This window comes from Bombina bombina, chromosome 3 (assembly GCF_027579735.1).
Source record: "Bombina bombina isolate aBomBom1 chromosome 3, aBomBom1.pri, whole genome shotgun sequence".
NCBI classification, from domain to species: domain Eukaryota; kingdom Metazoa; phylum Chordata; class Amphibia; order Anura; family Bombinatoridae; genus Bombina; species Bombina bombina.
This window is the reverse complement of record NC_069501.1, coordinates 430648356-430672902: the sequence shown is the minus strand read 5'-3', so window position 1 is coordinate 430672902 and position 24547 is coordinate 430648356. Positions and strand designations below refer to the sequence as shown.

General features: G+C 37.4%; 1 protein-coding gene across 2 annotated transcripts in view; it reads left to right on the top strand.

The window, feature by feature from the left end:
- The window catches only part of LOC128653397 (suppressor of tumorigenicity 7 protein homolog), a 400896-nt gene that overhangs the window by 94592 nt on the left and 281757 nt on the right, over positions 1 to 24547 (top strand). For both annotated transcript variants that reach the window (XM_053706647.1, XM_053706648.1), the window contains exons 6-8: positions 18691 to 18769; positions 19964 to 20118; positions 22182 to 22279. In XM_053706647.1, coding sequence (XP_053562622.1) covers positions 18691 to 18769; positions 19964 to 20118; positions 22182 to 22279 — 332 coding nt within the window. The remainder of the gene's footprint in view (positions 1 to 18690; positions 18770 to 19963; positions 20119 to 22181; positions 22280 to 24547) is intronic.

Genomic DNA, 24547 nt, shown 5'->3' with positions numbered 1-24547 from the left:
GTGGAGAGTTGTTTAAAATGTCACCCTCTATCCAATCAATTAAGTTTAATTTTGACTTTACTGTCTCTTTAAGAATACTAATGGTAGTATTTTTAGTATTATAAAGTATACTGTACATATCCACACTGTAGTGACTTAGATTCTATTTGCTTGTGAAGTTGGTGTGCAGTGTGCGTAGTGTCAATTCAGTACCTACCCAGCTCACTTGTCTTCTATTTGAGACCATAATTGTAGTGGAGAATATAATTGTATGATCACATATGTACCTTTGTTTTTAACTTGAGGGGCTACAGGGAAACTGAATAAAGTGGGTATCTATTACTCACCCCTTAAAGGAACATGAAACCCAAAATGTTTATTTCATGATTCAGATAGAGAATAAGTTTTAAAAATAGTTTCTATGTATCAAAGTTGTTTCATTCTTCATTCAGGTTATTCTTTGTGGAAGAGATATCTAGATAGGTATTGTGCATATGTCTGGTGCACTACATAACAGGAAATAGTGCTGCCATCTAGTGTTCTTGCTAATGTACAACATTGTTGCAAAATTGCTGCCATAAAATGCTGCAAACACGTGCACACTCCTGAACGTTCCTCCATGCTTTTCAGCAAAGAATAATAAGAAAACAAAGAAAATTTGATAATAGAAGTAAATTGTTCTATTTGAGTAAGGAAATAGAAAGTTTGGGTTTTATGTCCTTTTAAACATCTACCTGAAGGCACTACTCTACATTCTGGGTGTAGTTGTTTTAAATGTTTAAAAGGAACAGTCTACACCAGAATTGTTATTGTTTTAAAAGATAGATAATCCCTTTATTACCCATTGCCCAGTTTTGCATAACCAACACAGTTATATTAATGTACTTTTTACCTCTGTGATTACCTTGTATCTAAGCATCTTCTCAGCCCCCTGATCAAATTACTTTTTATTTATTATCTATTGACTTGCATTTTAGCCAATTAGTGCAGTGTCTGCCACAATCCACAGGCGTGAGCACAATGTTATCGATATGGTTTACATGAACTAGCTCTTCCCTGTTGTGAAAAGCAAATAAAAAAGCATGCGATAAGAGGCGGCCATCAAGGACTTAGAAATTATCATATGAGCCTACCTAGGTTTAGCTTTCAACTAAGAATACCAAGAGAACAAAGCACATTTGATGATAAAAGTAAATTGGAAAGTTGTTTAAAATGACATGCCCTATCTGAATCATGAAAGTTTATTTTTGACTAGACTGTCCCTTTAATGACCAAAATATCAATTCATTGAACCCAAAAAATTAAAGAGGTAGTTCCTCTAGGTAAGACTTTGATTCTTTGTTGAGTTCCATTTCATTACAAGATGAGGCTTTTTTATACAGCATATTGGCATAAGATATCTGTAGATAAATACCTGATAATACTGGTCACTGTCAATTCCAGTAAAGTAGCCAAAGCAATCGAACCAGTAAATACAGTAGATTTGCATAATCAACTAATGCATGATAAAAAGACAAGGCAATAGCACTTAGTCTGAACTTCAAATGAGTAGTAGATTTTTTCTGACAAATTTTAAAGTTGTGTCTAGATCCACTCCCCCTGTATCATGTGACAGCCATCAGCCAATCACAAATGCACATACGTTTATTCTGTGAATTCTTGCACATGCTCAGAAGGAGCTGGTGACTCAAAAAGTGTAAATATAAAAACACTGTGCACATTTTGTTAATGGAAGTAAATTGGAAAGTTGTTAACTTTGCATGCTCTATCTGAATCGTGAAAGTTTAATTTTCACTTGAGTGTCCCTTTAAAGGGACAGTCAACACCCATGAAAACTTTAACCCATACCTTAGATCAACAACAAAAAAATGAGCCTGCACCGCATCCCATCTTCAATAACACTAACGTTAGGTGGCTAATCTTCAATAAACATTTAGTTAACAGCGGCAGATAACTCCTCCCCCTCCTCCTCCATACCCTTCTTGTTTTAAATAAATACTCGTTCACAGGGACACTGTTCTATTTCTAATGAGCATGCGCTATATAATTGTAGTACGCTCGCTATTAGAAATAGAACAGTGTTTCTGTGAACGCGGCTAAAGAATCTAGCCGAGGATTTGTTTCTCATTGGCTGAACACTTAGAGAAGAAGTCTCCTACGTAACAGGGGGAGGAGTTTGGCGGCCATATCTGCCGCTGTTAACTAAATGTTCATTGAAGATTAGCCACCTAACGTTAGTGTTATTGAAGATGGGATGCGGTGCAGGCTCATTTTTTTTTGTTGATCTAAGGTATGGGTTAAAGTTTTCATGGGTGTTGACTGTCCCTTTAATCATACACTGGAAAAAGTTTAAGAAGTATAAGCCAAACCAAACAACAGCAATAGGAAAAAAAGACTTGGTTATACACTAGAAGCAGTTTAAGAAGTTGATATCTTTCTGGAATCCAAAGAACAGCTACTAGGAAAAGAATCCTTAGCCAAACACAAGAAGAAATACCAGGATTGTCAAGTCTAGGCCATTTACAGAAGATCAAGCACGAAAGAAGAGCACACTTAGAGCAGAAGGATAAACCAACAATACAGAAATCTAGAGACAAAGACAAAAGGCTGTGAGAAGTTAAAGGGATATGAAATCCACATTTTTTCTTTTTTGCTGCAGATAGAGCAGGCAATTTTAAGCAGCTTTCTAATTTACTCCTATTTATCAATTTCTTTCATGTAATTAGCAAGAGTCCATGAGCTAGTGACGTAAAACCTCAAAATGCCCATAAATACACCCCTCACCACACCCACAATTCAGTTTTACAAACTTTGCCTCCGATGGAGGTGGTGAAGTAAGTTTGTGCTAGATTCTACGTTGATATGCGCTCCGCAGCAAGTTGGAGCCCGGTTTTCCTCTCAGCGTGCAGTGAATGTCAGAGGGATGTGAGGAGAGTATTGCCTATTTGAATGCAGTGATCTCCTTCTAAGGGGTCTATTTCATAGGTTCTCTGTTATCGGTCGTAGAGATTCATCTCTTACCTCCCTTTTCAGATCGACGATATACTCTTATATATACCATTACCTCTGCTGATTCTCGTTTCAGTACTGGTTTGGCTATCTGCTATATGTAGATGAGTGTCCTGGGGTAAGTAAGTCTTATTTTCTGTGACACTCCTAGCTATGGTTGGGCACTTTGTTTATAAAGTTCTAAATATATGTATTCAAACATTTATTTGCCTTGACTCAGAATGTTCAACTTTCCTTATTTTCAGACAGTCAGTTTCATATTTGGGATAATGCATTTTAATTTAACATTTTTCTTACCTTAAAATTTGACTTTTTCCCTGTGGGCTGTTAGGCTCGCGGGGGCTGAAAATGCTTCATTTTATTGCGTCATTCTTGGCGCGGACTTTTTTGGCGCAAAAATTCTATTTCCGTTTCCGGCGTCATACGTGTCGCCGGAAGTTGCGTCATTTTTTGACGTTATTTTGCGCCAAAAATGTCGGCGTTCCGGATGTGGCGTCATTTTTGGCGCCAAAAAGCATTTAGGCGCCAAATAATGTGGGTGTCTTATTTGGCGCGAAAAAATATGGGCGTCACTTTTGTCTCCACATTATTTAAGTCTCATTTTTTATTGCTTCTGGTTGCTAGAAGCTTGTTCTTTGGCATTTTTTCCCATTCCTGAAACTGTCATTTAAGGAATTTGATCAATTTTGCTTTATATATATGTTGTTTTTTCTCTTACATATTGCAAGATGTCTCACGTTGCATCTGAGTCAGAAGATACTACAGGAAAATCGCTGTCAAGTGCTGAATCTACCAAAGCTAAGTGTATCTGCTGTAAACTTTTGGTAGCTATTCCTCCAGCTGTTGTTTGTATTGATTGTCATGACAAACTTGTTAAAGCAGATAATATTTCCTTTAGTAAAGTACCATTGCCTGTTGCAGTTCCTTCAACATCTAAGGTGCAGAATGTTCCTGATAATATAAGAGATTTTGTTTCTGAATCCATAAAGAAGGCTATGTCTGTTATTTCTCCTTCTAGTAAACGTAAAAAATCTTTTAAAACTTCTCTCCCTACAGATGAATTTTTAAATGAACATCATCATTCTGATTCTGATGATTCCTCTGGTTCAGAGGATTCTGTCTCAGAGGTTGATGCTGATAAATCTTCATATTTATTTAAAATAGAATTTATTCGTTCTTTACTTAAAGAAGTACTAATTGCTTTAGAAATAGAGGATTCTGGTCCTCTTGATACTAATTCTAAACGTTTAGATAAGGTATTTAAAGCTCCTGTGGTTATTCCAGAAGTTTTTCCTGTTCCTAATGCTATTTCTGCAGTGATTTCCAAAGAATGGGATAATTTGGGTAATTCATTTACTCCTTCTAAACGTTTTAAGCAATTATATCCTGTGCCGTCTGACAGATTAGAATTTTGGGACAAGATCCCTAAAGTTGATGGGGCTATTTCTACCCTTGCTAAACGTACTACTATTCCTACGTCAGATGGTACTTCGTTTAAGGATCCTCTAGATAGGAAAATTGAGTCCTTTCTAAGAAAAGCTTATCTGTGTTCAGGTAATCTTCTTAGACCTGCTATATCTTTGGCTGATGTTGCTGCAGCTTCAACTTTTTGGTTGGAAACTTTAGCGCAACAAGTAACACATTGTGATTCTCATGATATTATTATTCTTCTTCAGCATGCTAATAATTTTATCTGTGATGCCATTTTTGATATTATCAGAGTTGATGTCAGGTTTATGTCTCTAGCTATTTTAGCTAGAAGAGCTTTATGGCTTAAAACTTGGAATGCTGATATGGCTTCTAAATCAACTTTACTTTCCATTTCTTTCCAGGGTAACAAATTATTTGGTTCTCAGTTGGATTCCATTATTTCAACTGTTACTGGTGGGAAAGGAACTTTTTTACCACAGGATAAAAAATCTAAAGGTAAAAACAGGGCTAATAATCGTTTTCGTTCCTTTCGTTTCAACAAAGAACAAAAGCCTGATCCTTCATCCTCAGGAGCAGTTTCAGTTTGGAGACCATCTCCAGTCTGGAATAAATCCAAGCCAGCTAGAAAGGCAAAGCCTGCTTCTAAGTCCACATGAAGGTGCGGCCCTCATTCCAGCTCAGCTGGTAGGGGGCAGGTTACGTTTTTTCAAGGAAATTTGAATCAATTCTGTTCACAATCTTTGGATTCAGAGCATTGTTTCAGAAGGGTACAGAATTGGTTTCAAGTTGAGACCTCCTGCAAAGAGATTTTTTCTTTCCCGTGTCCCAGTAAATCCAGTAAAAGCTCAAGCATTTCTGAAATGTGTTTCAGATCTAGAGTTGACTGGAGTAATTATGCCAGTTCCAGTTCCGGAACAGGGGATGGGGTTTTATTCAAATCTCTTCATTGTACCAAAGAAGGAGAATTCTTTCAGACCAGTTCTGGATCTAAAAATATTGAATCGTTATGTAAGGATACCAACGTTCAAGATGGTAACTGTAAGGACTATCTTACCTTTTGTTCAGCAAGGGAATTATATGTCCACAATAGATTTACAGGATGCATATCTGCATATTCCGATTCATCCAGATCATTATCAGTTCCTGAGATTCTCGTTTCTGGACAAGCATTACCAGTTTGTGGCTCTGCCGTTTGGCCTAGCTACAGCTCCAAGAATTTTTACAAAGGTTCTCGGTGCCCTGCTGTCTGTAATCAGAGAACAGGGTATTGTGGTATTTCCTTATTTGGACGATATCTTGGTACTTGCTCAGTCTTTACATTTAGCAGAATCTCATACGAATCGACTTGTGTTGTTTCTTCAAGATCATGGTTGGAGGATCAATTTACCAAAAAGTTCTTTGATTCCTCAGACAAGGGTAACCTTTCTGGGTTTCCAGATGGATTCAGTGTCCATGACTCTGTCTTTAACAGATAAGAGACGTCTAAAGTTGATTACAGCTTGTCGAAACCTTCAGTCACAATCATTCCCTTCGGTAGCCTTATGCATGGAAATTCTAGGTCTTATGACTGCTGCATCGGACGCGATCCCCTTTGCTCGTTTTCACATGCGACCTCTTCAGCTCTGTATGCTGAAGCAATGGTGCAAGGATTACACGAAGATATCTCAATTAATATCTTTAAAACCGATTGTTCGACACTCTCTAACATGGTGGACAGATCACCATTGTTTAATTCAGGGGGCTTCTTTTGTGCTTCCGACCTGGACTGTAATTTCAACAGATGCAAGTCTCACAGGTTGGGGAGCTGTGTGGGGATCTCTGACGGCACAAGGAGTTTGGGAATCTCAGGAGGTGAGATTACCGATCAATATTTTGGAACTCCGTGCAATTTTCAGAGCTCTTCAGTTTTGGCCTCTTCTGAAGAGAGAATCGTTCATTTGTTTTCAGACAGACAATGTCACAACTGTGGCATACATCAATCATCAAGGAGGGACTCACAGTCCTCTGGCTATGAAAGAAGTATCTCGAATTTTGGTTTGGGCGGAATCCAGCTCCTGTCTAATCTCTGCGGTTCATATCCCAGGTGTAGACAATTGGGAAGCGGATTATCTCAGTCGCCAAACGTTGCATCCGGGCGAATGGTCTCTTCACCCAGAGGTATTTCTTCAGATTGTTCAAATGTGGGAACTTCCAGAAATAGATCTGATGGCGTCCCATCTAAACAAGAAACTTCCCAGGTATCTGTCCAGATCCCGGGATCCTCAGGCGGAGGCAGTGGATGCATTATCACTTCCTTGGAAGTATCATCCTGCCTATATCTTTCCGCCTCTAGTTCTTCTTCCAAGAGTAATCTCCAAGATTCTGAAGGAATGCTCGTTTGTTCTGCTGGTAGCTCCGGCATGGCCTCACAGGTTTTGGTATGCGGATCTTGTCCGGATGGCCTCTTGCCAACCGTGGACTCTTCCGTTAAGACCAGACCTTCTGTCACAAGGTCCTTTTTTCCATCAGGATCTGAAATCCTTAAATTTAAAGGTATGGAGATTGAACGCTTGATTCTTGGTCAAAGAGGTTTCTCTGACTCTGTGATTAATACTATGTTACAGGCTCGTAAATCTGTATCTCGAGAGATATATTATAGAGTCTGGAAGACTTATATTTCTTGGTGTCTTTCTCATCATTTTTCCTGGCATTCTTTTAGAATACCGAGAATTTTACAGTTCCTTCAGGATGGTTTAGATAAGGGTTTGTCCGCAAGTTCTTTGAAAGGACAAATCTCTGCTCTTTCTGTTCTTTTTCACAGAAAGATTGCTATTCTTCCTGATATTCATTGTTTTGTACAAGCTTTGGTTCGTATAAAACCTGTCATTAAGTCAATTTCTCCTCCTTGGAGTTTGAATTTGGTTCTGGGAGCTCTTCAAGCTCCTCCGTTTGAACCTATGCATTCATTGGACATTAAATTACTTTCTTGGAAAGTTTTGTTCCTTTTGGCCATCTCTTCTGCCAGAAGAGTTTCTGAATTATCTGCTCTTTCTTGTGAGTCTCCTTTTCATCAGGATAAGGCGGTGTTGCGAACTTCTTTTGAATTTTTACCTAAAGTTGTGAATTCCAACAACATTAGTAGAGAAATTGTGGTTCCTTCATTATGTCCTAATCCTAAGAATTCTAAGGAGAAATCGTTGCATTCTTTGGATGTTGTTAGAGCTTTGAAATATTATGTTGAAGCTACGAAATCTTTTCGTAAGACTTCTAGTCTATTTGTTATCTTTTCCGGTTCTAGAAAAGGCCAGAAAGCTTCTGCCATTTCTTTGGCATCTTGGTTGAAATCTTTAATTCATCTTGCCTATGTTGAGTCGGGTAAAACTCCGCCTCAGAGAATTACAGCTCATTCTACTAGGTCAGTTTCTACTTCCTGGGCGTTTAGGAATGAAGCTTCGGTTGACCAGATCTGCAAAGCAGCAACTTGGTCCTCTTTGCATACTTTTACTAAATTCTACCATTTTGATGTATTTTCTTCTTCTGAAGCAGTTTTTGGTAGAAAAGTACTTCAGGCAGCGGTTTCAGTTTGAATCTTCTGCTTATGTTTTTCGTTAAACTTTATTTTGGGTGTGGATTATTTTCAGCAGGAATTGGCTGTCTTTATTTTATCCCTCCCTCTCTAGTGACTTTTGTGTGGAAAGATCCACATCTTGGGTAGTCATTATCCCATACGTCACTAGCTCATGGACTCTTGCTAATTACATGAAAGAAAACATAATTTATGTAAGAACTTACCTGATAAATTCATTTCTTTCATATTAGCAAGAGTCCATGAGGCCCGCCCTATTTTTTTTTTTTTTTGTGGTGGTTATGATTTTGTATAAAGCACAATTATTCCAATTCCTTATTTTATATGCTTTCGCACTTTTTTATCACCCCACTTCTTGGCTATTCGTTAAACTGAATTGTGGGTGTGGTGAGGGGTGTATTTATGGGCATTTTGAGGTTTGGGAAACTTTGCCCCTCCTGGTAGGAATGTATATCCCATACGTCAATAGCTCATGGACTCTTGCTAATATGAAAGAAATGAATTTATCAGGTAAGTTCTTACATAAATTATGTTTTTTCTTCGTTCTCTTGGTATCTTTATTTGAAAAAGCAGGAATGTAAGCTTAGTAGCGGTCCATTTTTGGTTCAGCATAGGCGTAAATTAGAAAGTTGCTTAAAATGTCATGCTCTATCTGAATCATGAAAGGGAAAAAAAATTGGGTTTCATATCCCTTTAACAAAAACAAAGTTGCATCCAACATTATGTAGTCCTAGTATACAATTTTGACAATATGACATGGGGGAAAAAACAACCATCTTGCAAGAACCGAATGCCCCAAGCATGGTAAAATATGACAACCGGTATGATGAGATGCAGTTCAAAGAGACACTTTAGTTAATTTTTGGGACTCTTAAAGGGACAGTAAACACATTAAGATATGTATATAAACAAGTTTAGATATGTGTAATGAAACAACTTTGCTATATACTTTCATTATTTATTTTGCTCCCTTTTCATGAAATTTAACTTAGAAAAATGTAGATTTTAATATTCTCAAAACTTAAAATGCACTTTGCTGACTTCTTAAAGATAACCCTGCTATATGAGATAGATGGATTAGGCGCCTTCTTCCTGAAGAGCTTACATTCTTAGAAGTATTTGATGAAGACAAAGGCTAAGGTTGTTGCTATAACTAATACACCTGATTGCCTTTTAGTTCATTACCGTTGCTTATTTTCTTTCAGAGGTTCCTCTGTTCTCACAGTCCAAACAAGACCAACATTGCTTTGTCTCTCTCCCCCAACACCAACATATCTTCTCTAATGTTGTTCCTCACCAGCACACCTTAATATCCAGTCTCTGTAGCTCTGTTCAAGCACACAATATACAGAGTAAAAAATAGCGTAGACTGGTTTTCTCTTCTTCCGGGTTTCTACACAAATATTGGGTCCAGTAGGAAGGCTGCCATAATCAGTCAATACAGGGATCATATATAAAATATTGGCATTTAGAATGGAAACACATCCTTTCAGTAGCTTGTGGGTTTATTTGATAAGAAGAGTCTATGGGTAGACAAAATGAATCCTATAAACCGGGCTTATCTTTTTATTCATAACCCTGATTCTCCTACATGCTTTATAGTAATTAATTGATGTAATGTGTAAGAGATCAATTATACCTGTCCTGATTGGCTAAAATAGATAAGATAAACATGCACAAGAAGCCCTTCAAAGGTTATGACCCTGGTGTTCAATACAATGAAAAATATTTTAAAACATTTAAACCTAGATTACAAGTGGAGTGCTATAGATAGCGCAGGGTATGGTGTCCATATGTCGGCCCTGCTTTTAGATAAGCACAGTGTCTGGTAAAACAAGTCAATGGTAAAATACCAAAGAATGATATCATGGCTGTAATTATTTTAGTTTGTCCATTGCTTTCATTGGATAGCTCAGGGCAGGCTAACATCGCTCATATTACAAGTGGTGAGTTAAGTGTTACACAATATATATCATATACATACATACAGATAAATATGTAGAGATCTATGAAGACAGATATTTGTTGGTTTTAAGATTTGAAGTTTCATGGTGCGTAGGATTTTTTCTTGTCACATTTTTTTCATCTTCATAAAATTTAGAATAGACACAGCTAACAAATGGATGCTTTTTTAGGCACAGACTTTACTAATAAATCCTGGAAACATTTGCCATAAACTCACATTTACTTTTATATAAGTACTTTTCAACACCAATTTCCTTCTCTACAGACCTTGATATCCCAAGAAATGTTTTATTATGATAAATTGAAGTAAAGTGAACGAGAAACAGCTATTTCATAGTTTATCACCTGAGCTACAAGTCTGTTCTATTTATTGCACATAGCTGAATGATAGGCTTTATATTTGCTATGTATCTCCGTGAGAGAATGGATTTACTTTAGCTTACTTTAATTTATGTCTTTTATTTGCATAATCAATCATTGAATATATAATTCCAAATACCTGGGTATTGTTAAATCAGAGGTCTATGTGAATCAATTTGTCATATCCAGGAAACATTAGCCGTCAGCTAACTGGTGAATTGTTGGATTGAAGGAATGTGCTATTGTTTCTCCAAAAGAGTATATTGTCTCCTGTGTGAAGCCAAGACTAATATTTTGCCTCTGCAGAAAAACTCAAATATTTTCCACATGGTCCTAACAGGATAGTTATTCACTGTATTGCAAAAGTAACTTGTAAAGATAATTTTTCCCTTTTTTTTGTATAAAAATATATAGCATTAATTGTATTGTTTGCAATATATTTAAAATGTGTATCTTAATAGTACATGAAACCCAACATTTTTTTTTCATGGTTCAGACAGTACATACCATTTTAAGCAACTTTCCAATTTACTTTTATTTTCAAATGTGCTTCATTCTCTTGGTATTCTTTTTTTGAAAGAGCAGCAATGCAGCCCCAATCGGCAGCTAGCTCTCAGGAGTGCATTTCTGCTCCTGTGCCTACCCAGGTATGCTTTTCAACAAAGGATACAAGTGAACAAAACAAATGAGATAATAGAACATGCAATTTTGAACAACTTTCACATTTTCCTCTATCTGAATCATGAAAGAAAAAAACATTGGGTTTCATGTCCATTTAATTTAAAAATAAAATGCTGCAAAAGGGTAAAAAAACATAGTTACAGTTGAGTACACAATGTACTCCCATGTTATTCTGAGCACTGTAAGACAGGTGATTGGTGGATATGTACGTATGTTCTTGATTGCTTCATCAGCCATATACTTTTCAGTGTTTAACCACTTTGCAGCGATACTTGTTAAAAAATAAAATGCTACTCAAGAGAGGGCTCTGTTGTAAAATTTATTTTGGGCTCCACAAAGTTAAATCAGTAGCAAGCAATATAAATAATAGACATGCTGCTCTGTATAATGATTTTGAATAGATAGGTAGACCTGCAACCTGCACTAATAAAAGGCATTAGGATTGTATAAATTCTGCACATGCTTGTGTATAGATTGGCTGTCCCCTAGTTCTTAGGTACATGTGTATTTTTTTTTTAAGCAGTAAATCATGATTGAGGATGCCTCCTAAAAACAAAATTTATGCTTACCTGATAAATGTATTTCTTTCGAGATATGGAGAGTCCACAACGTTTTCAATTACTAGTGGGAATATCATTCCTGGCCAGCAGGAGGAGCCTCCTCCTGCTGGCCAGGAGTGATATTCCCACTAGTAATTGATGACGTTGTGGACTCTCCATATCTTAAGAAAGAGAACAAAATTTATGCTTACCTGATAAATTTATTTCTTTCCGGATATGGAGAGACCACAACGTCATCAATTACTAGTGGGAATATCACTCCTGGCCATCAAAGAGAAAAATAGTTTATTTTTGTAAAACTATATTATGGTAAGTAAAAAAACGCATTTCAATAGACAAACAAGAAAGTTTTTTTTTTTTTTTTATCAAAAAGTAATTGTAAAAAAGGGACATAAAAGTGCAAAAAGAAAATTCTCTAATTTGCTAGAGCATTTTATTATTACACTGTTGCTTGCATATAACTAACCTGTAAAGTGGTTAATCATGTAATTAAAGGGTTATTATACCCAACTGTTGAAGCACTTCAAAGCGATGCAGCATAGCTGTACAAAGCTGACTAGAAAACATCACCTGAGCATCTCTATGTAAAAAGGAAGATATTTTACCTCAAAGTGTCCTAAGTATTCACACCCCACTTTTAAGAGACTTTATTTAAGCAGCCAATCAGGATTCTAGTCCCAGGACATGCAAGGGACCGTGGATCTGGCATATCCAGGCACAGTCATATTATTTTCCTATTTAGTTTAAGGATGTTTACTATGAAATCTTACAAGATCTCAGTGAAATCTCATCAGATCACAGCAAAGCAATGCATGACCTCAGCACTGATGATGCTGATTGGCTATTGTTTGTTTTTTAAACTTGCAGATGAAGTATAACTGTCCACAGAGCACTTACTCATGTGAGCTGAAGACATTTTGAGGTAAAATATCTTCCCTTTTTACATAGAGATGTTCAGGTGATATTTTCATCTCAGCTTTTCACAGTTATGCTGCATCACTTTCAAGGGATTTAGCATATGAGTATCATGTCCCTTTAAAGGGACACAAAACTGTCATGATACAGATAGAGCATACAATTTAAGACAACTTTACAATTTTATTAAATTTGATTCATCCTGTTTGTATCCTTTCTTGATGGAGTAGCAGTGCACTATTGTGAGCTAGCTGGGCCAATGACAAAAGGTATATCTGTGCAGCTGACATGAAAATATCACTTAAACATCTCTAGGTAAATGACAGGTGCAATCACTGATCAGCACATCCTTCCATTCACTTAACCTTATAGAATACATACCCTCTCTCCCTACAAGTAGCTATATATCACACCTCAATATTATATACTTTTTTATTTATTTTTTACTTTTTGTGTTTTTGTTTTCATCTACACACCTCATACCACTAACATCAATCCAAATATGACCCTACTGTTATTCGTAATAACCCTTTTCTCACTCCAATTTTGTTCACATCACTACTGCCATAAGCACACACCTCAAACTGGAAAACAAATTATCATACACCATGGCCTGCTCTGTTGCCATAACTTATCTGCCAAGTGCTGGTGAAGAGTTATAAAAAACAGTCCCTCTACCCCCACCTCACAAAATTATAAAGTATCCCATTCACTTAATGGCCAATCAAAAATTATGTCCAAATTCCTATTCCTTATGTTACTTGCTTTTGCAAATGATGTAGAATCTAATCCTGGTCCCCCAACAAATTCCATTCCTAGCCTTCCAGCTAAAAAAGGCCTCTCCTTTGTGCACTGTAATATCCGCAGCTTACTACCAAAAATTGATGCACTGCAAGCATGATGTTCACATTACAAGCCCAAAATCATTGTGATCTCTGAATCGTGGCTAACCGCAAAAATACCTGACGCTGCCATTGCTATACATGGGTATTAATGCCATAGAAATGACAGAGCAAAAAGAGGAGGCGGCATTGTAATTTATGCTGACAATTCCATAAAGTTCACCCCCTTACAAAAATCTAGCTCTCCGGCCACCTTTGATTTCCTTTCTGGCACAATTGAGATCCCGTGCAGTAAATCAATCATTGTTGCAGGAATCTACCGCCCACCTAGCTCCCCTGTGCATTCCCTTTCTAACATAGCCCATCTCCTTAGTGAAACCATAGCTCAAAACCCAAAAAGTGAAATTTTGGTCTTTGGAGATTTTAATATTAAATGGTGAGCAATAACTATTGTTTTTAGGATTCAGCCAATCAAGACTTTGCAGCTAACGCAATTAATCTCCTCCCCAACTCACATAAACCATTAAAAGCTATAACCACACCCTCCTCGGTTGGATTCTCTCCACTTCCCCTGACCGAATCCAGGAGGCAGGTGTTCTCCCTAACAGTTTGTGACCACTGCTTAGTATACTGCATGCGCAAAATAAGGGCTACTAAATCCTCTCCCAAGGTTAAAATCACGAGGTCCATCAAAAAAATTTAATCTTCAATCATTTCTAAATGACATCAAGAACCTCCCCTGGCACAGATTAAACCTTATTCCAGATTTAGACTCTGCAGTTGAATTCCTTCAGTCCGAACTCCTACAAGTTTGGAATTTGCATGCCCCGCTGCGTAAGGTGAGAGTAAAAGGAGCGCATATTAATTGAATCACAGCTGACCTCATTCAAATGTACCAGTTTCGGGATTCATTGTGGCCAAAGTTCAAGCATACTGGCTCTATGAACTATCACTATGTTTATAGAAAATGGCGAAATATATGCACTAAAAAAACAAAATTGGCCAAGGCCCAATATTTCTGTGAAAATCTGAAAAATAACATATCAAACCCTAGAAAGTTTTGGAAAGTCATAAATAACTTACACACTCCCCCAATCCACTCCCAACCCTCCACTGTCAAAGTGGACAACCAAACCCTGCAACTTCCCTTTAGAAGTAGCAAATACCTTTAACAATTATTTTTTCAGATGCTCCACCACCCTGATTGACAAACTAATAAATGACACACATCCTGAAACTACAAATGTGGATCAGGCCCCACTAAATCTACAAAGACACAATATAGAAAAGTTCAATTTTAGACCTGTACCCATCAATGTCATTAAGAAACACCTTAATAATCTAAAAATGAAAAACCAGTCTGGACCTGATCAAATCACAGCAATGCTGTTGAAGCTCAGTGCGCCAGCAATTACTAAACCTGTTACAACCCTAATTAACAAATCCTTGGTGTCTGGATACATACCCAAACATTGGAAGACTGCAAGAGTATTGTCTATCCATAAAAGTGGTAAGTTTACCATGGTTACTAACTATCGCCCAATATCATTGTTCCCAGTATTGTCAAAAATCTTAGAAAAATGCGTTGATACACAATTGTGTGAGTATTACCAACAATCTAGCTATATGACCCCTGTTCAATCAGGTTTTCGCCCAAATCACTCCACTACAACTGCCCTCCTAAAAGTTTGCAACGACATCTAAACTGGCATGGAACAAGGAGACCTAACTGGAGCTATTTTTCTTGATTTTGCAAAGGCGTTTGACACAGTAGACCACGACATACTACTGCTCAAACTAAAAATCTCAGGTATTGGTGATCGTCCGCTAACCTGGTTTCGATCATATGTATCAGATCGATCACAGTATGTCTCCATTTTCTGACAGCGACTCACTCCCTTCCATTCTCGGCCCCCTACTATTCACATTATTTATAAATGATCTGCCAAATGTCTGCAAATCCTCAACTGTACACATATACGCAGACGACACGGTAATCTATTCAAACAAATCAGATCTGCCGCAGCTTGAGGCAGTGCTCCAAGACTAGTTCACAGAGGTAGAAAAGTGGATCTCAAAAAACAAACTCTTCCTAAACACTGACAAAACTGTCACAATGATCTTTGGAACGGTACCTAAATTACACAAACTACAAAATTACCATCTAAAAAATTACCATCACATTAAAACAAAATCAAATTGCACATTGACCGCAGTTCACTCTTTCAAATACTTGGGTATGTTGTTAGACCCCAATCTATCTTTTGGCCTCCGCATAGAAACATGAGTTTGCCTTTCCTGCCAAAATGTGAGCGGTACAGCCTAAAACTTCAAGATCCATACCGTAAACTGAAAGTCAGTAGTTATGAGTTTTACACTACAAAGCCGTAACATAAAACTCATAACTAAAGTGCTAAAAAGTACACTAACACCCATAAACTACCTATTAACCCCTAAACCTAGGTCCCCCCGCATCACAAACACTAAAATAAAATTATTAACCCCTAATCTGCTGCTCCGGACATCGCCGCCACTATAATAAACATATTAACCCCTAAACCCGCCGCACTCCCGCATCGTAAACAGTAGTTGAATATTATTAACCCCTAATCTGCCGCCCCTAACATCGCCGCCACCTACCTACATTTATTAACCCCTAATCTGCCGCCCCCAACGTCGCTGCCACTATACTAAAGTTATTAACCCCTAAACCTAACCCTAAATCTAACCCTAACACCCACTAACGTTAATGTAATTAAAATAAATCTATTAATAATTAAATAATTCCTATTTAAAGCTAAATACTTACCTGTAAAATAAACCCTAAGCTAGCTACAATATAACCAATAGTTACATTGTAGCTAGCTTAGGTTTTAATTTTATTTTACAGGTAAGTTTGTATTTATTTTAACTAGGTAGACTAATTAGTAAATAGTTAACTATTTACTAACTACCTAGCTAAAATAAATACAAATTTACCTGTAAAATAAAACCTAACCTACACTAACACCTAACCTTACACTACAATTAAATAAATTACATAAATAGCATTGAGCTTGCATTCTATTGGCTGATCGGAACAGCCAATAGAATGCGAGCTCAATCCTTTTGGCTGATTGGATCAGCCAATAGAATTGAAGCTCAATCCTATTGGCTGATTGCATCAGCCAATAGGATTTTTTCACCTTTAATTCCGATTGGCTGATAGAATTCTATCAGCCAATAGGAATTCAAGGGACGCCATCTTGGATGACGTCATTTAAAGGAGAATTCATTGTTCAAGAAGACGTCGATTGAAGAGGATGCTCTGCGCCGGATGTCTTGAAGATGGACCTGCTCCGCACTGGATGGATGAAGATAGAAGATGCCGTCTGGATGAAGACTTCTGCCCGGTTGGATGAAGACTTCAGCCCGGTTGGATGAAGACTTCTGCTGCTTCGTTGAGGACTTCTGCCGGCTTCGTTGAGGATGGATGTCGGGTCTTCAAAAACTGTAAGTGGATCTTCGGGGGTTAGTGTTAGGCTTTTTTAAGGGTTTATTGGGTGGGTTTTATTTTTAGATTGGGTTTTGGGCGGAAAAAGAGCTAAATGCCCTTTTCAGGGCAATGGGGAGCTTAGGTTTTTTAGTTAGGATATTATTTGGGGGGTTGTGTGGGTGGTGCGTTTTACTGTTGGGGGGTTGTTTTTTTTTTTTTTTTTTACAGATAAAAGAGCTGATTTCTTTGGGGCAATGCCCCTCAAAAGGCCCTTTTAAGGGCTATTGGTAGTTTAGTTTAGGATAGGGTTTTTTTTATTTTGGAGGGGGGGGGTTTATTTTGATAGGGCTATTAGATTAGGTGTAATTAGTTTAAATATCTGATATTTTCTTTTTTTATTTTGTGTAATTTAGTGTTTGTTTTTGTAATTTAGTTAATTGTATTTAATTAATGTAATTTAGTTAATTGTAGTGTAAGGTTAGGTGTTAGTGTAAGACAGGTTAGGTTTTATTTTACAGGTAAATTTGTATTTATTTTAGCTAGGTAGTTAGTAAATAGTTAATAACTATTTAGTAACTATTCTACCTAGTTAAAATAAATACAAACTTGCCTGTAAAATAAAAATAAAACCTAAGCTAGCTACAATGTAACTATTAGTTATATTGTAGCTAGCTTAGGGTTTATTTTACAGGTAAGTATTTAGTTTTAAATAGGAATTATTTAGTTATTAATAGTAGGTTTTATTTAGATTTATTTTAATTACATTAAAGTTAGTGGGTGTTAGGGTTAGGTTTAGGGGTTAATAAATTTAGTATAGTGGCGGCGACGTTGGGGGTGGCAGATTAGGGGTTAATAAGTGTAGGTTGCGGCGACATTGGGGATGGGAGATTAGGGGTTAATAACATTATGTAGGTGTCGGCGATGTTGGGGGCAGCAGATTAGGGGTTAATAAGTATAATGTAGATGTTGGGGCGGCAGATTAAGGGTTAATAAGTATAATGTAGGTGTCAGCAATGTCGGGGGCGACAGATTAGGGGTTAATAAGTGTAAGATTAGGGGTGTTTAGACTCGTGGTTTATGTTAGGGTGTTAGGTGTAAACATAAATTTTGTTTCCCCATAGGAATCAATGGGGCTGCGTTACAGAGCTTTACGCTCCTTTTATTGCAGGTGTTAGACTTTTTTTCAGCCGGCTCTCCTCATTGATGTCTATGGGGAAATCGTGCACAAGCACGTAAAACCATCTTACCGCAGCAATGTTATTGGAGTGCGGTATGGAGCTCAATTTTGCTCTACGCTCACTTCTTGCCTGCTAACGCCGGGTTTTTGCAAACCTGTAATACCAGCGCTGTAGGTAAGTGAGCGGTGACAATAACTTGCAAGTTAGTACCGAGCAGCTCTTACCGCAAAACTCGTAATCTAGCCGTTTGATAGAAAACAAAATTGGTTGCATGTCTCTTTAAAGTCTGCTTCAGAGCAGCAATGCATTACTGGGAACTTGCTGAGCACATCAGATGGGCTTGTGACCCAAGGGCATATGTGTGTAGCCACCAAACACCAGTGATCTCCCTTCAGTGCACTGCTGCTGCTGAACCTATCTAGGTATGCTTTTCAATAAAGGATACCAAGATAAGAAATGCATTTGATAATAAAAGAAATTGAGACATTTCTTACAACTGCATGCTTTATATGAACCATAAAGATTTAATTTTGACTTTCATGTGCCTTTTAAGTATGACAGCAAAAAGATATTTTGCCACATTTGTGAGATATTAAAAACTCTGGTGATGACTAAAACCACTTTGTTCGGATGGACCTTGTCTATTGAGATTAAAGTGTGAATGTGTTTTGAGAAGGAACAACCTTGCCTATTACTATTTTAGTTTTAATTCATAAAATGTTTTGTTTAGTTATGCAGAAAGCATGGAGAGAACGAAGTCCTCAAGCAAGGATCAAAGCTGCCTATCACGCCTTGGAAGCACACAGCGAGTAAGCAATGTGATCTGTCATTTCTCAAGTATACCTAAAAACATGTTAATGTAGATTAGAGAAAACCCTGCTTCACTTACAGATTATACTTCCACTATAGCGTCTATATAGTATACGGGTGTATTGTATTCTTACCCATATTGTCTGTGTGTAAAAGGATAAGGTTTTGTAACCTGTAGTGAGATGTAGATACCTGTATATAGTTACATCTTAGAGATTATTTTTGTTTAGATATATATATATATATTGAAGATCTAGAGTTTTTTTTATCATGTTTTATCTATTTCTCAGTTCAGTGTTTGTAAGTTGTTGTGTATATGTTGATGTAGAATGCATTGTGTTAGATTTGTATTAACTGACAGCCAGTGGCAAGTGAAAAGTGAACTATAAAACCATCAGCCAAAATCCTAGTAAAATTTCAGGCACTAGGCAAAGGTGGTCAGGGCAGGTTCAAAGTCATAGACAGGTTATTGGAAAACTGAGCTGTGCCGTGGGCGGTTGGAGGCGCCTAGGTTAGTACTGAAGTTGTGGCGAAATAAAGGGTACAGATTTATCAGTGTTTTTAAACTATAGAACTATTTTTAGTGAAGGTAAATTCTAGTGTTTTTGAAACGCTAGAATTTACCATTACTTTCAGTTTTGAATAATTATGGTTAGACATATTATTTTAGTAAATTTGGCCTTAATGGTTAACCAAATTGTCTTTGCTTATTAATCTCTAAATAGGGACCCATATTAATACATTTGTGATTGTTGCTGGGTTGTAAATATATCATCTCAATGTGAGTATTAGGAACACATTTTTTTCTTTACTGTTCAGACAATAGACGATAAACTCAACATATAGTCATCCCTTGATTAAAGATATACTTGAATGATTTATTTTGCTGTAAAATACCTCTGCAAAGTGTTCTTGATCCTCTGCCTTCCAGAGAGGCTAAAATGCCCACATCATACTTCAGTATGGAAAATTGTACCTGAGCCTGTAACATTCTGTACAGTGATTGGTTATTTGAGATCACAAGCTCATTTACATCTTTCCCTATTTGGCCACAGTAAAGGAGACCAAGAAGATACATTGCATAAGACTTTTCAGGTGGATTATACCTGAGCATTTATTTTTAAAAAAAAAATGTTTAACAGTGTTCTACTAGTTTAATGCTCCCTAAACCTTGATGTTGTTTGACCTAACAGCTGTGCTACGGCATATATTCTATTGGCTGAAGAAGAGGCAACCACAATATCAGATGCAGAAAGGTTATTACAGCAGGCACTGAAAGCTGGAGAATCTGCCTATAAAAAGTCTCAACAGCAGCAACATATGACTGTACAACATGAAGCACAGCACAGTAAGTGACTACTTGTGAATTAATCACTTACATCTTTACACACATCATTCTGATCCAGGGAATTTTCGGCTTAGGTCTTTTTTTTTTCTTTTATACATAAAAATATTTGCTGATATTTTTATAAAAAATAAGTGAGTCAAACATACTGCATTACACAATTAAAGGAACAGAAAACAGTTTAAAGTGAATGTAAATTTTGATCCTAAAGTACCCGGTTTTTAAAAATTCGATTAAAAACAGGGGCACTTTAATTCATCAAAATTTACATTTCACTCCTGTTGTGAAAAAATACTTACCTTTTAAACGTGACAGCAGCTCCAGCTTCCTCAGGTCGTCGCAAGCCATTTCTGATGTCAGAAATGATGGATAGGTCATCCTCCAATCACAGCTTCCCCCCCCCCCCCGGGGGAATCGGTGTCTGATTCAAGGCCGTGATTGGAGGAAGCCGGATTCCTCATTTTAGACCCAGGAAGAGGCTTTGCAACGGGTGGAGGAAGCTGGAGCTGTTGTGAAGATTAAAAGGTAAGTTTTTTTTTTTTCTTTTCACAACAGGAGTGAAATGTAAATTTTGATGAATTAAAGTGCACCTGTTTTTAATCAAATTTTTAAAAACTGTGCACTTTAGCATCAAAATTTACATTCACTTTAAAACTTTAATCATAAATTATGTGTATTAAAAAAAAAAATCAATATAATTTAATCATTTATTTTGAACCATTTACCTGCAATTTAACTATGGACATTGTGTGTTTTCCATTTCTGAGAACTAGAAACAAGTGTAATAATTTGCTTGTTTCTCTCAATGGACTAGATTACAAGTGGAATGCAAAATATCGCTTTCGCGCGGGCGATATTTGAGCTCCACATGGTAATACCAGCACACGCAAATGGTATGCGATGGTATTACAAGTTAGCTGCAATGTGAATGCGGCATCGCGTTCGCATTGCTTAGACGTTTTGTGCTAACGAGAGCACGTGTCTATAGGCTCCAGTGGGAGACTCGTTCTCATGCTGTCGGACACGGCATGAGAACCTAGTGCAGTGAAGGGGGTGAGTGTTTAATATTAACACTTATTACAGGGAACATATAGATCCCCATAGAACGGAATGTAAATGCACAGTTTTTTTCCTAACACCCCACACCTAAAAATTGCTTTGTGCATTTTTTTTAATAAAAAACTAAAATATTCTTTATTTTGGGGCCAATTGGGGCACTTTTGGAAAAAGTTTCAGAGATCTGATCTATGGTTAATTTTCTGAGCCCTAATTGCTACCGCGAGCTCGCGGTAGCAATAACCAGTCACTTGTAATCGAACCCGATAAATTAGTGCTCCACTAGTAATCTAGCCCTATGGGGCTGATTTGTCAAGTGTCTGGTGATCATGTCCACCAGACATCAATAAATGCCGTCAGCGTACGCTGTCGGCATTTATCATTGCACAAGCAGTGCTGGTGAACTGCTTGTGCAATGCCGCCCCCTGCAGATTCGCGGCCATTAGGCCTCTAGCAGGCGATGTCAATAAACCTGATCGTATTAGATTGGGCGGATTGATGTCCGCAGCCTCAGAGGCAGCGGACGAGTTAAGGAGCAGTGGTCTTAAGACTGCTGCTTCTTAACTCCTGTTTCCGGCGACTCGGCGAGCCTGAAGGCTCGCGCGGAAGCAGGTGCATTAGGCACAATACAGGCCATGATAAATCGTCCCCTATGTTTATCTAAAAGCCAAAGAGTTTGTGTCATTTCTCTCCATGCCAGCAAGTTTTTGATTATTGAGCCCATTGTGAGATGTAAGCATTTACTTAATAGTAATAGTTAATATATGTATTAATTATTTGTGTAAATTTGATTAACAGGAACAAATTAGAACGTTAATTAGTACTTCAAAATTAAATTTTTTTTACTTACCTTTCATTCTCTTTCATATACATGATGGAAAACATTTTAGTACCATGTCCTAAACTTGCAGACCAAATCATAAAGAAGTATTAGGAAGTGACAATGTCTGACCAGTAGTTGTAAACACTACCTAACAAGCCAATTGATTTGTCTGGGCTTTTTTTTTCAGGAAGAGACACCAATGTGATGGTTTACACAAAGAGGAGGCTGGCCATGTGTGCAAGAAAACTGGGAAGAATAAAAGAATCTGTAAAAATAATGCGAGATGTAAGTAGTGGTGTTGCAATGTTACATGTAGAGGACTAATCAGACCTAAATTAGTTCCATGTAGTTTATCTGCAAAAAGGGCATTTCAGTCTTGATAGTACAGTATATTTCTTTCATGTAATTGGCAAGAGTCCATGAGCTAGTGACGTATGGGATATACAATCCTACTAGGAGGGGCAAAGTTTCCCAAACCTCAAAATGCCTATAATACACCCCTCACCACACCCACAATTCAGTTTTAAAAACTTTGCCTCCTATGGAGGTGGTGAAGTAAGTTTGTGCTTAGATTCTACGTTGATATGCACTTCTCAGCATTTTGAAGCCTGATTCCTCTGAGTACAGCGAATGTCAGAGGGTTGTGAAGGGAGTATCACCTATTGAATGCAATGGTTTTCTCCTACCTCCCTTATTCAGATCGACGATATACTCTCATATTCCATTACCTCTACTGATAACTGTTTCAGTACTGGTTTGGCTATCTGCTATATGTGGATGGGTGTCTTTCGGTAAGTATGTTTTCATGACTTAAGACACTCTCAGCTATGGTTTGGCACTTTATGTTTTAATATAAAGTTCTAAATATATGTATTGTACTTATATTTGCCATGAGTCAGGTTTATGTATATTCCCTTTTGCAGACTATCAGTTTCATATTTGGGAAAATATTTTTCTTACCTGGGGTGTAGTCTTTTTTTTTTTTAATTGTCTGTTTTTTCATTAAAATCGCGGGCAAAATTAGGCTCGCGAGGGCGCAAAATGCCATAGTTTAGTGCGTCATTCTTGGCGCGAGAATTTTTTTGGCGCAAATGTACGTCCTATGATGCAAATTTGTCATTTCCGGTGTCTTAGTTGACGCCGAGTTTCTTGCACAGGTTGCATCTTCTATGACGCGAGTGTGTCATTTCCGGATGTTAGCGCCAAAAAATTTTCAGTTTACATTGTGCGTCATACTTGATGCCAAATAATTTCATTATTTAAAACCCCATTCCTATGTGCCTCTTGCCTTTTTCTATGTCAGAGGGGCGGGCTATGCTGTTTGCATTTTTTCCCCATTCCTGAAACTGCCATATAAGGAAATTGATAATTTTGCTTTACATGTTTTTTTTCTCTTACATTTGCAAGATGTCTCAATCTGATCCTGTCTCAGAAACAACTGTTGGAATCCTGCTGCCTGATAACAGTTCTACCAAAGCTAAGTGCAATTGTTGTAAATTTGTGGAGATTATATCTCCAGCTGTGGTATGTAATAGTTGTCATGATAAGCTTTTACATGCAGAGAATGTGTCCATCAGTAATAGTACAATGCCTGTTGTTCCTTCAACATCTAATGTACATAATATACCTGTGAATATAAAAGATTTTGTTGCTGACGCAATTCAGAAGGCTTTGTCTGCCATCCCGCCTTCTAACAAACGTAAAAGGTCTTTTAAAACTTCTCATAAAGTTGATGAAATTTCAAATGACTGACAACATACTGAATTATGCTCCTCCTGATGAGGATCTATCTGATTCAGAAGATCCTTCCTCAGATATTGACACTGACAAATCTACTTATTTATTTAAAATGGAGTATATTCGTTCCTTGTTAAAAGAGGTTTTGATTACATTGAATATTGAGGAAACTAGTCCTCTTGATATTAAAACTAGTAAACTTTTAAATTCTGTTTATAAACCTCCTGTGGTTACTCCAGAGGTTTTTCCAGTTCCTGATGCTATTTCTGATATGATTTCTAAGGAATGGAATAGGCCTGGTACTACTTTTATTCCTTCTTCAAGGTTTAAAAAATCGTATCCTTTGCCAGCAGTTAGATTGGAGTTTTGTACTCTTGCTAAACTTGAATCTTATCTAAGGAAAGCTTATTTATATTCTGGCCATCTTCTCAGGCCTGCCATTTCTATGGCTGATGTTGCAGCTGCATCAACTTTTTGGTTGGAAAGTTTAGCGCGACAGGAAATGGATCCTGATTTGTTTGTTTGCTTCAACATGCTAATCATTTTATCTGTGATGCCATTTCTCCAACATAGGTGTGTCCGGTCCACGGCGTCATCCTTACTTGTGGGATATTCTCTTCCCCAACAGGAAATGGCAAAGAGCCCAGCAAAGCTGGTCACATGATCCCTCCTAGGCTCCGCCTACCCCAGTCATTCTCTTTGCCGTTGTACAGGCAACATCTCCACGGAGATGGCTTAGAGTTTTTTAGTGGAAAAAGGATTATCTGCAAGTTCCCTGAAGGGACAGATTTCTGCCTTGTCTGTGTTACTTCACAA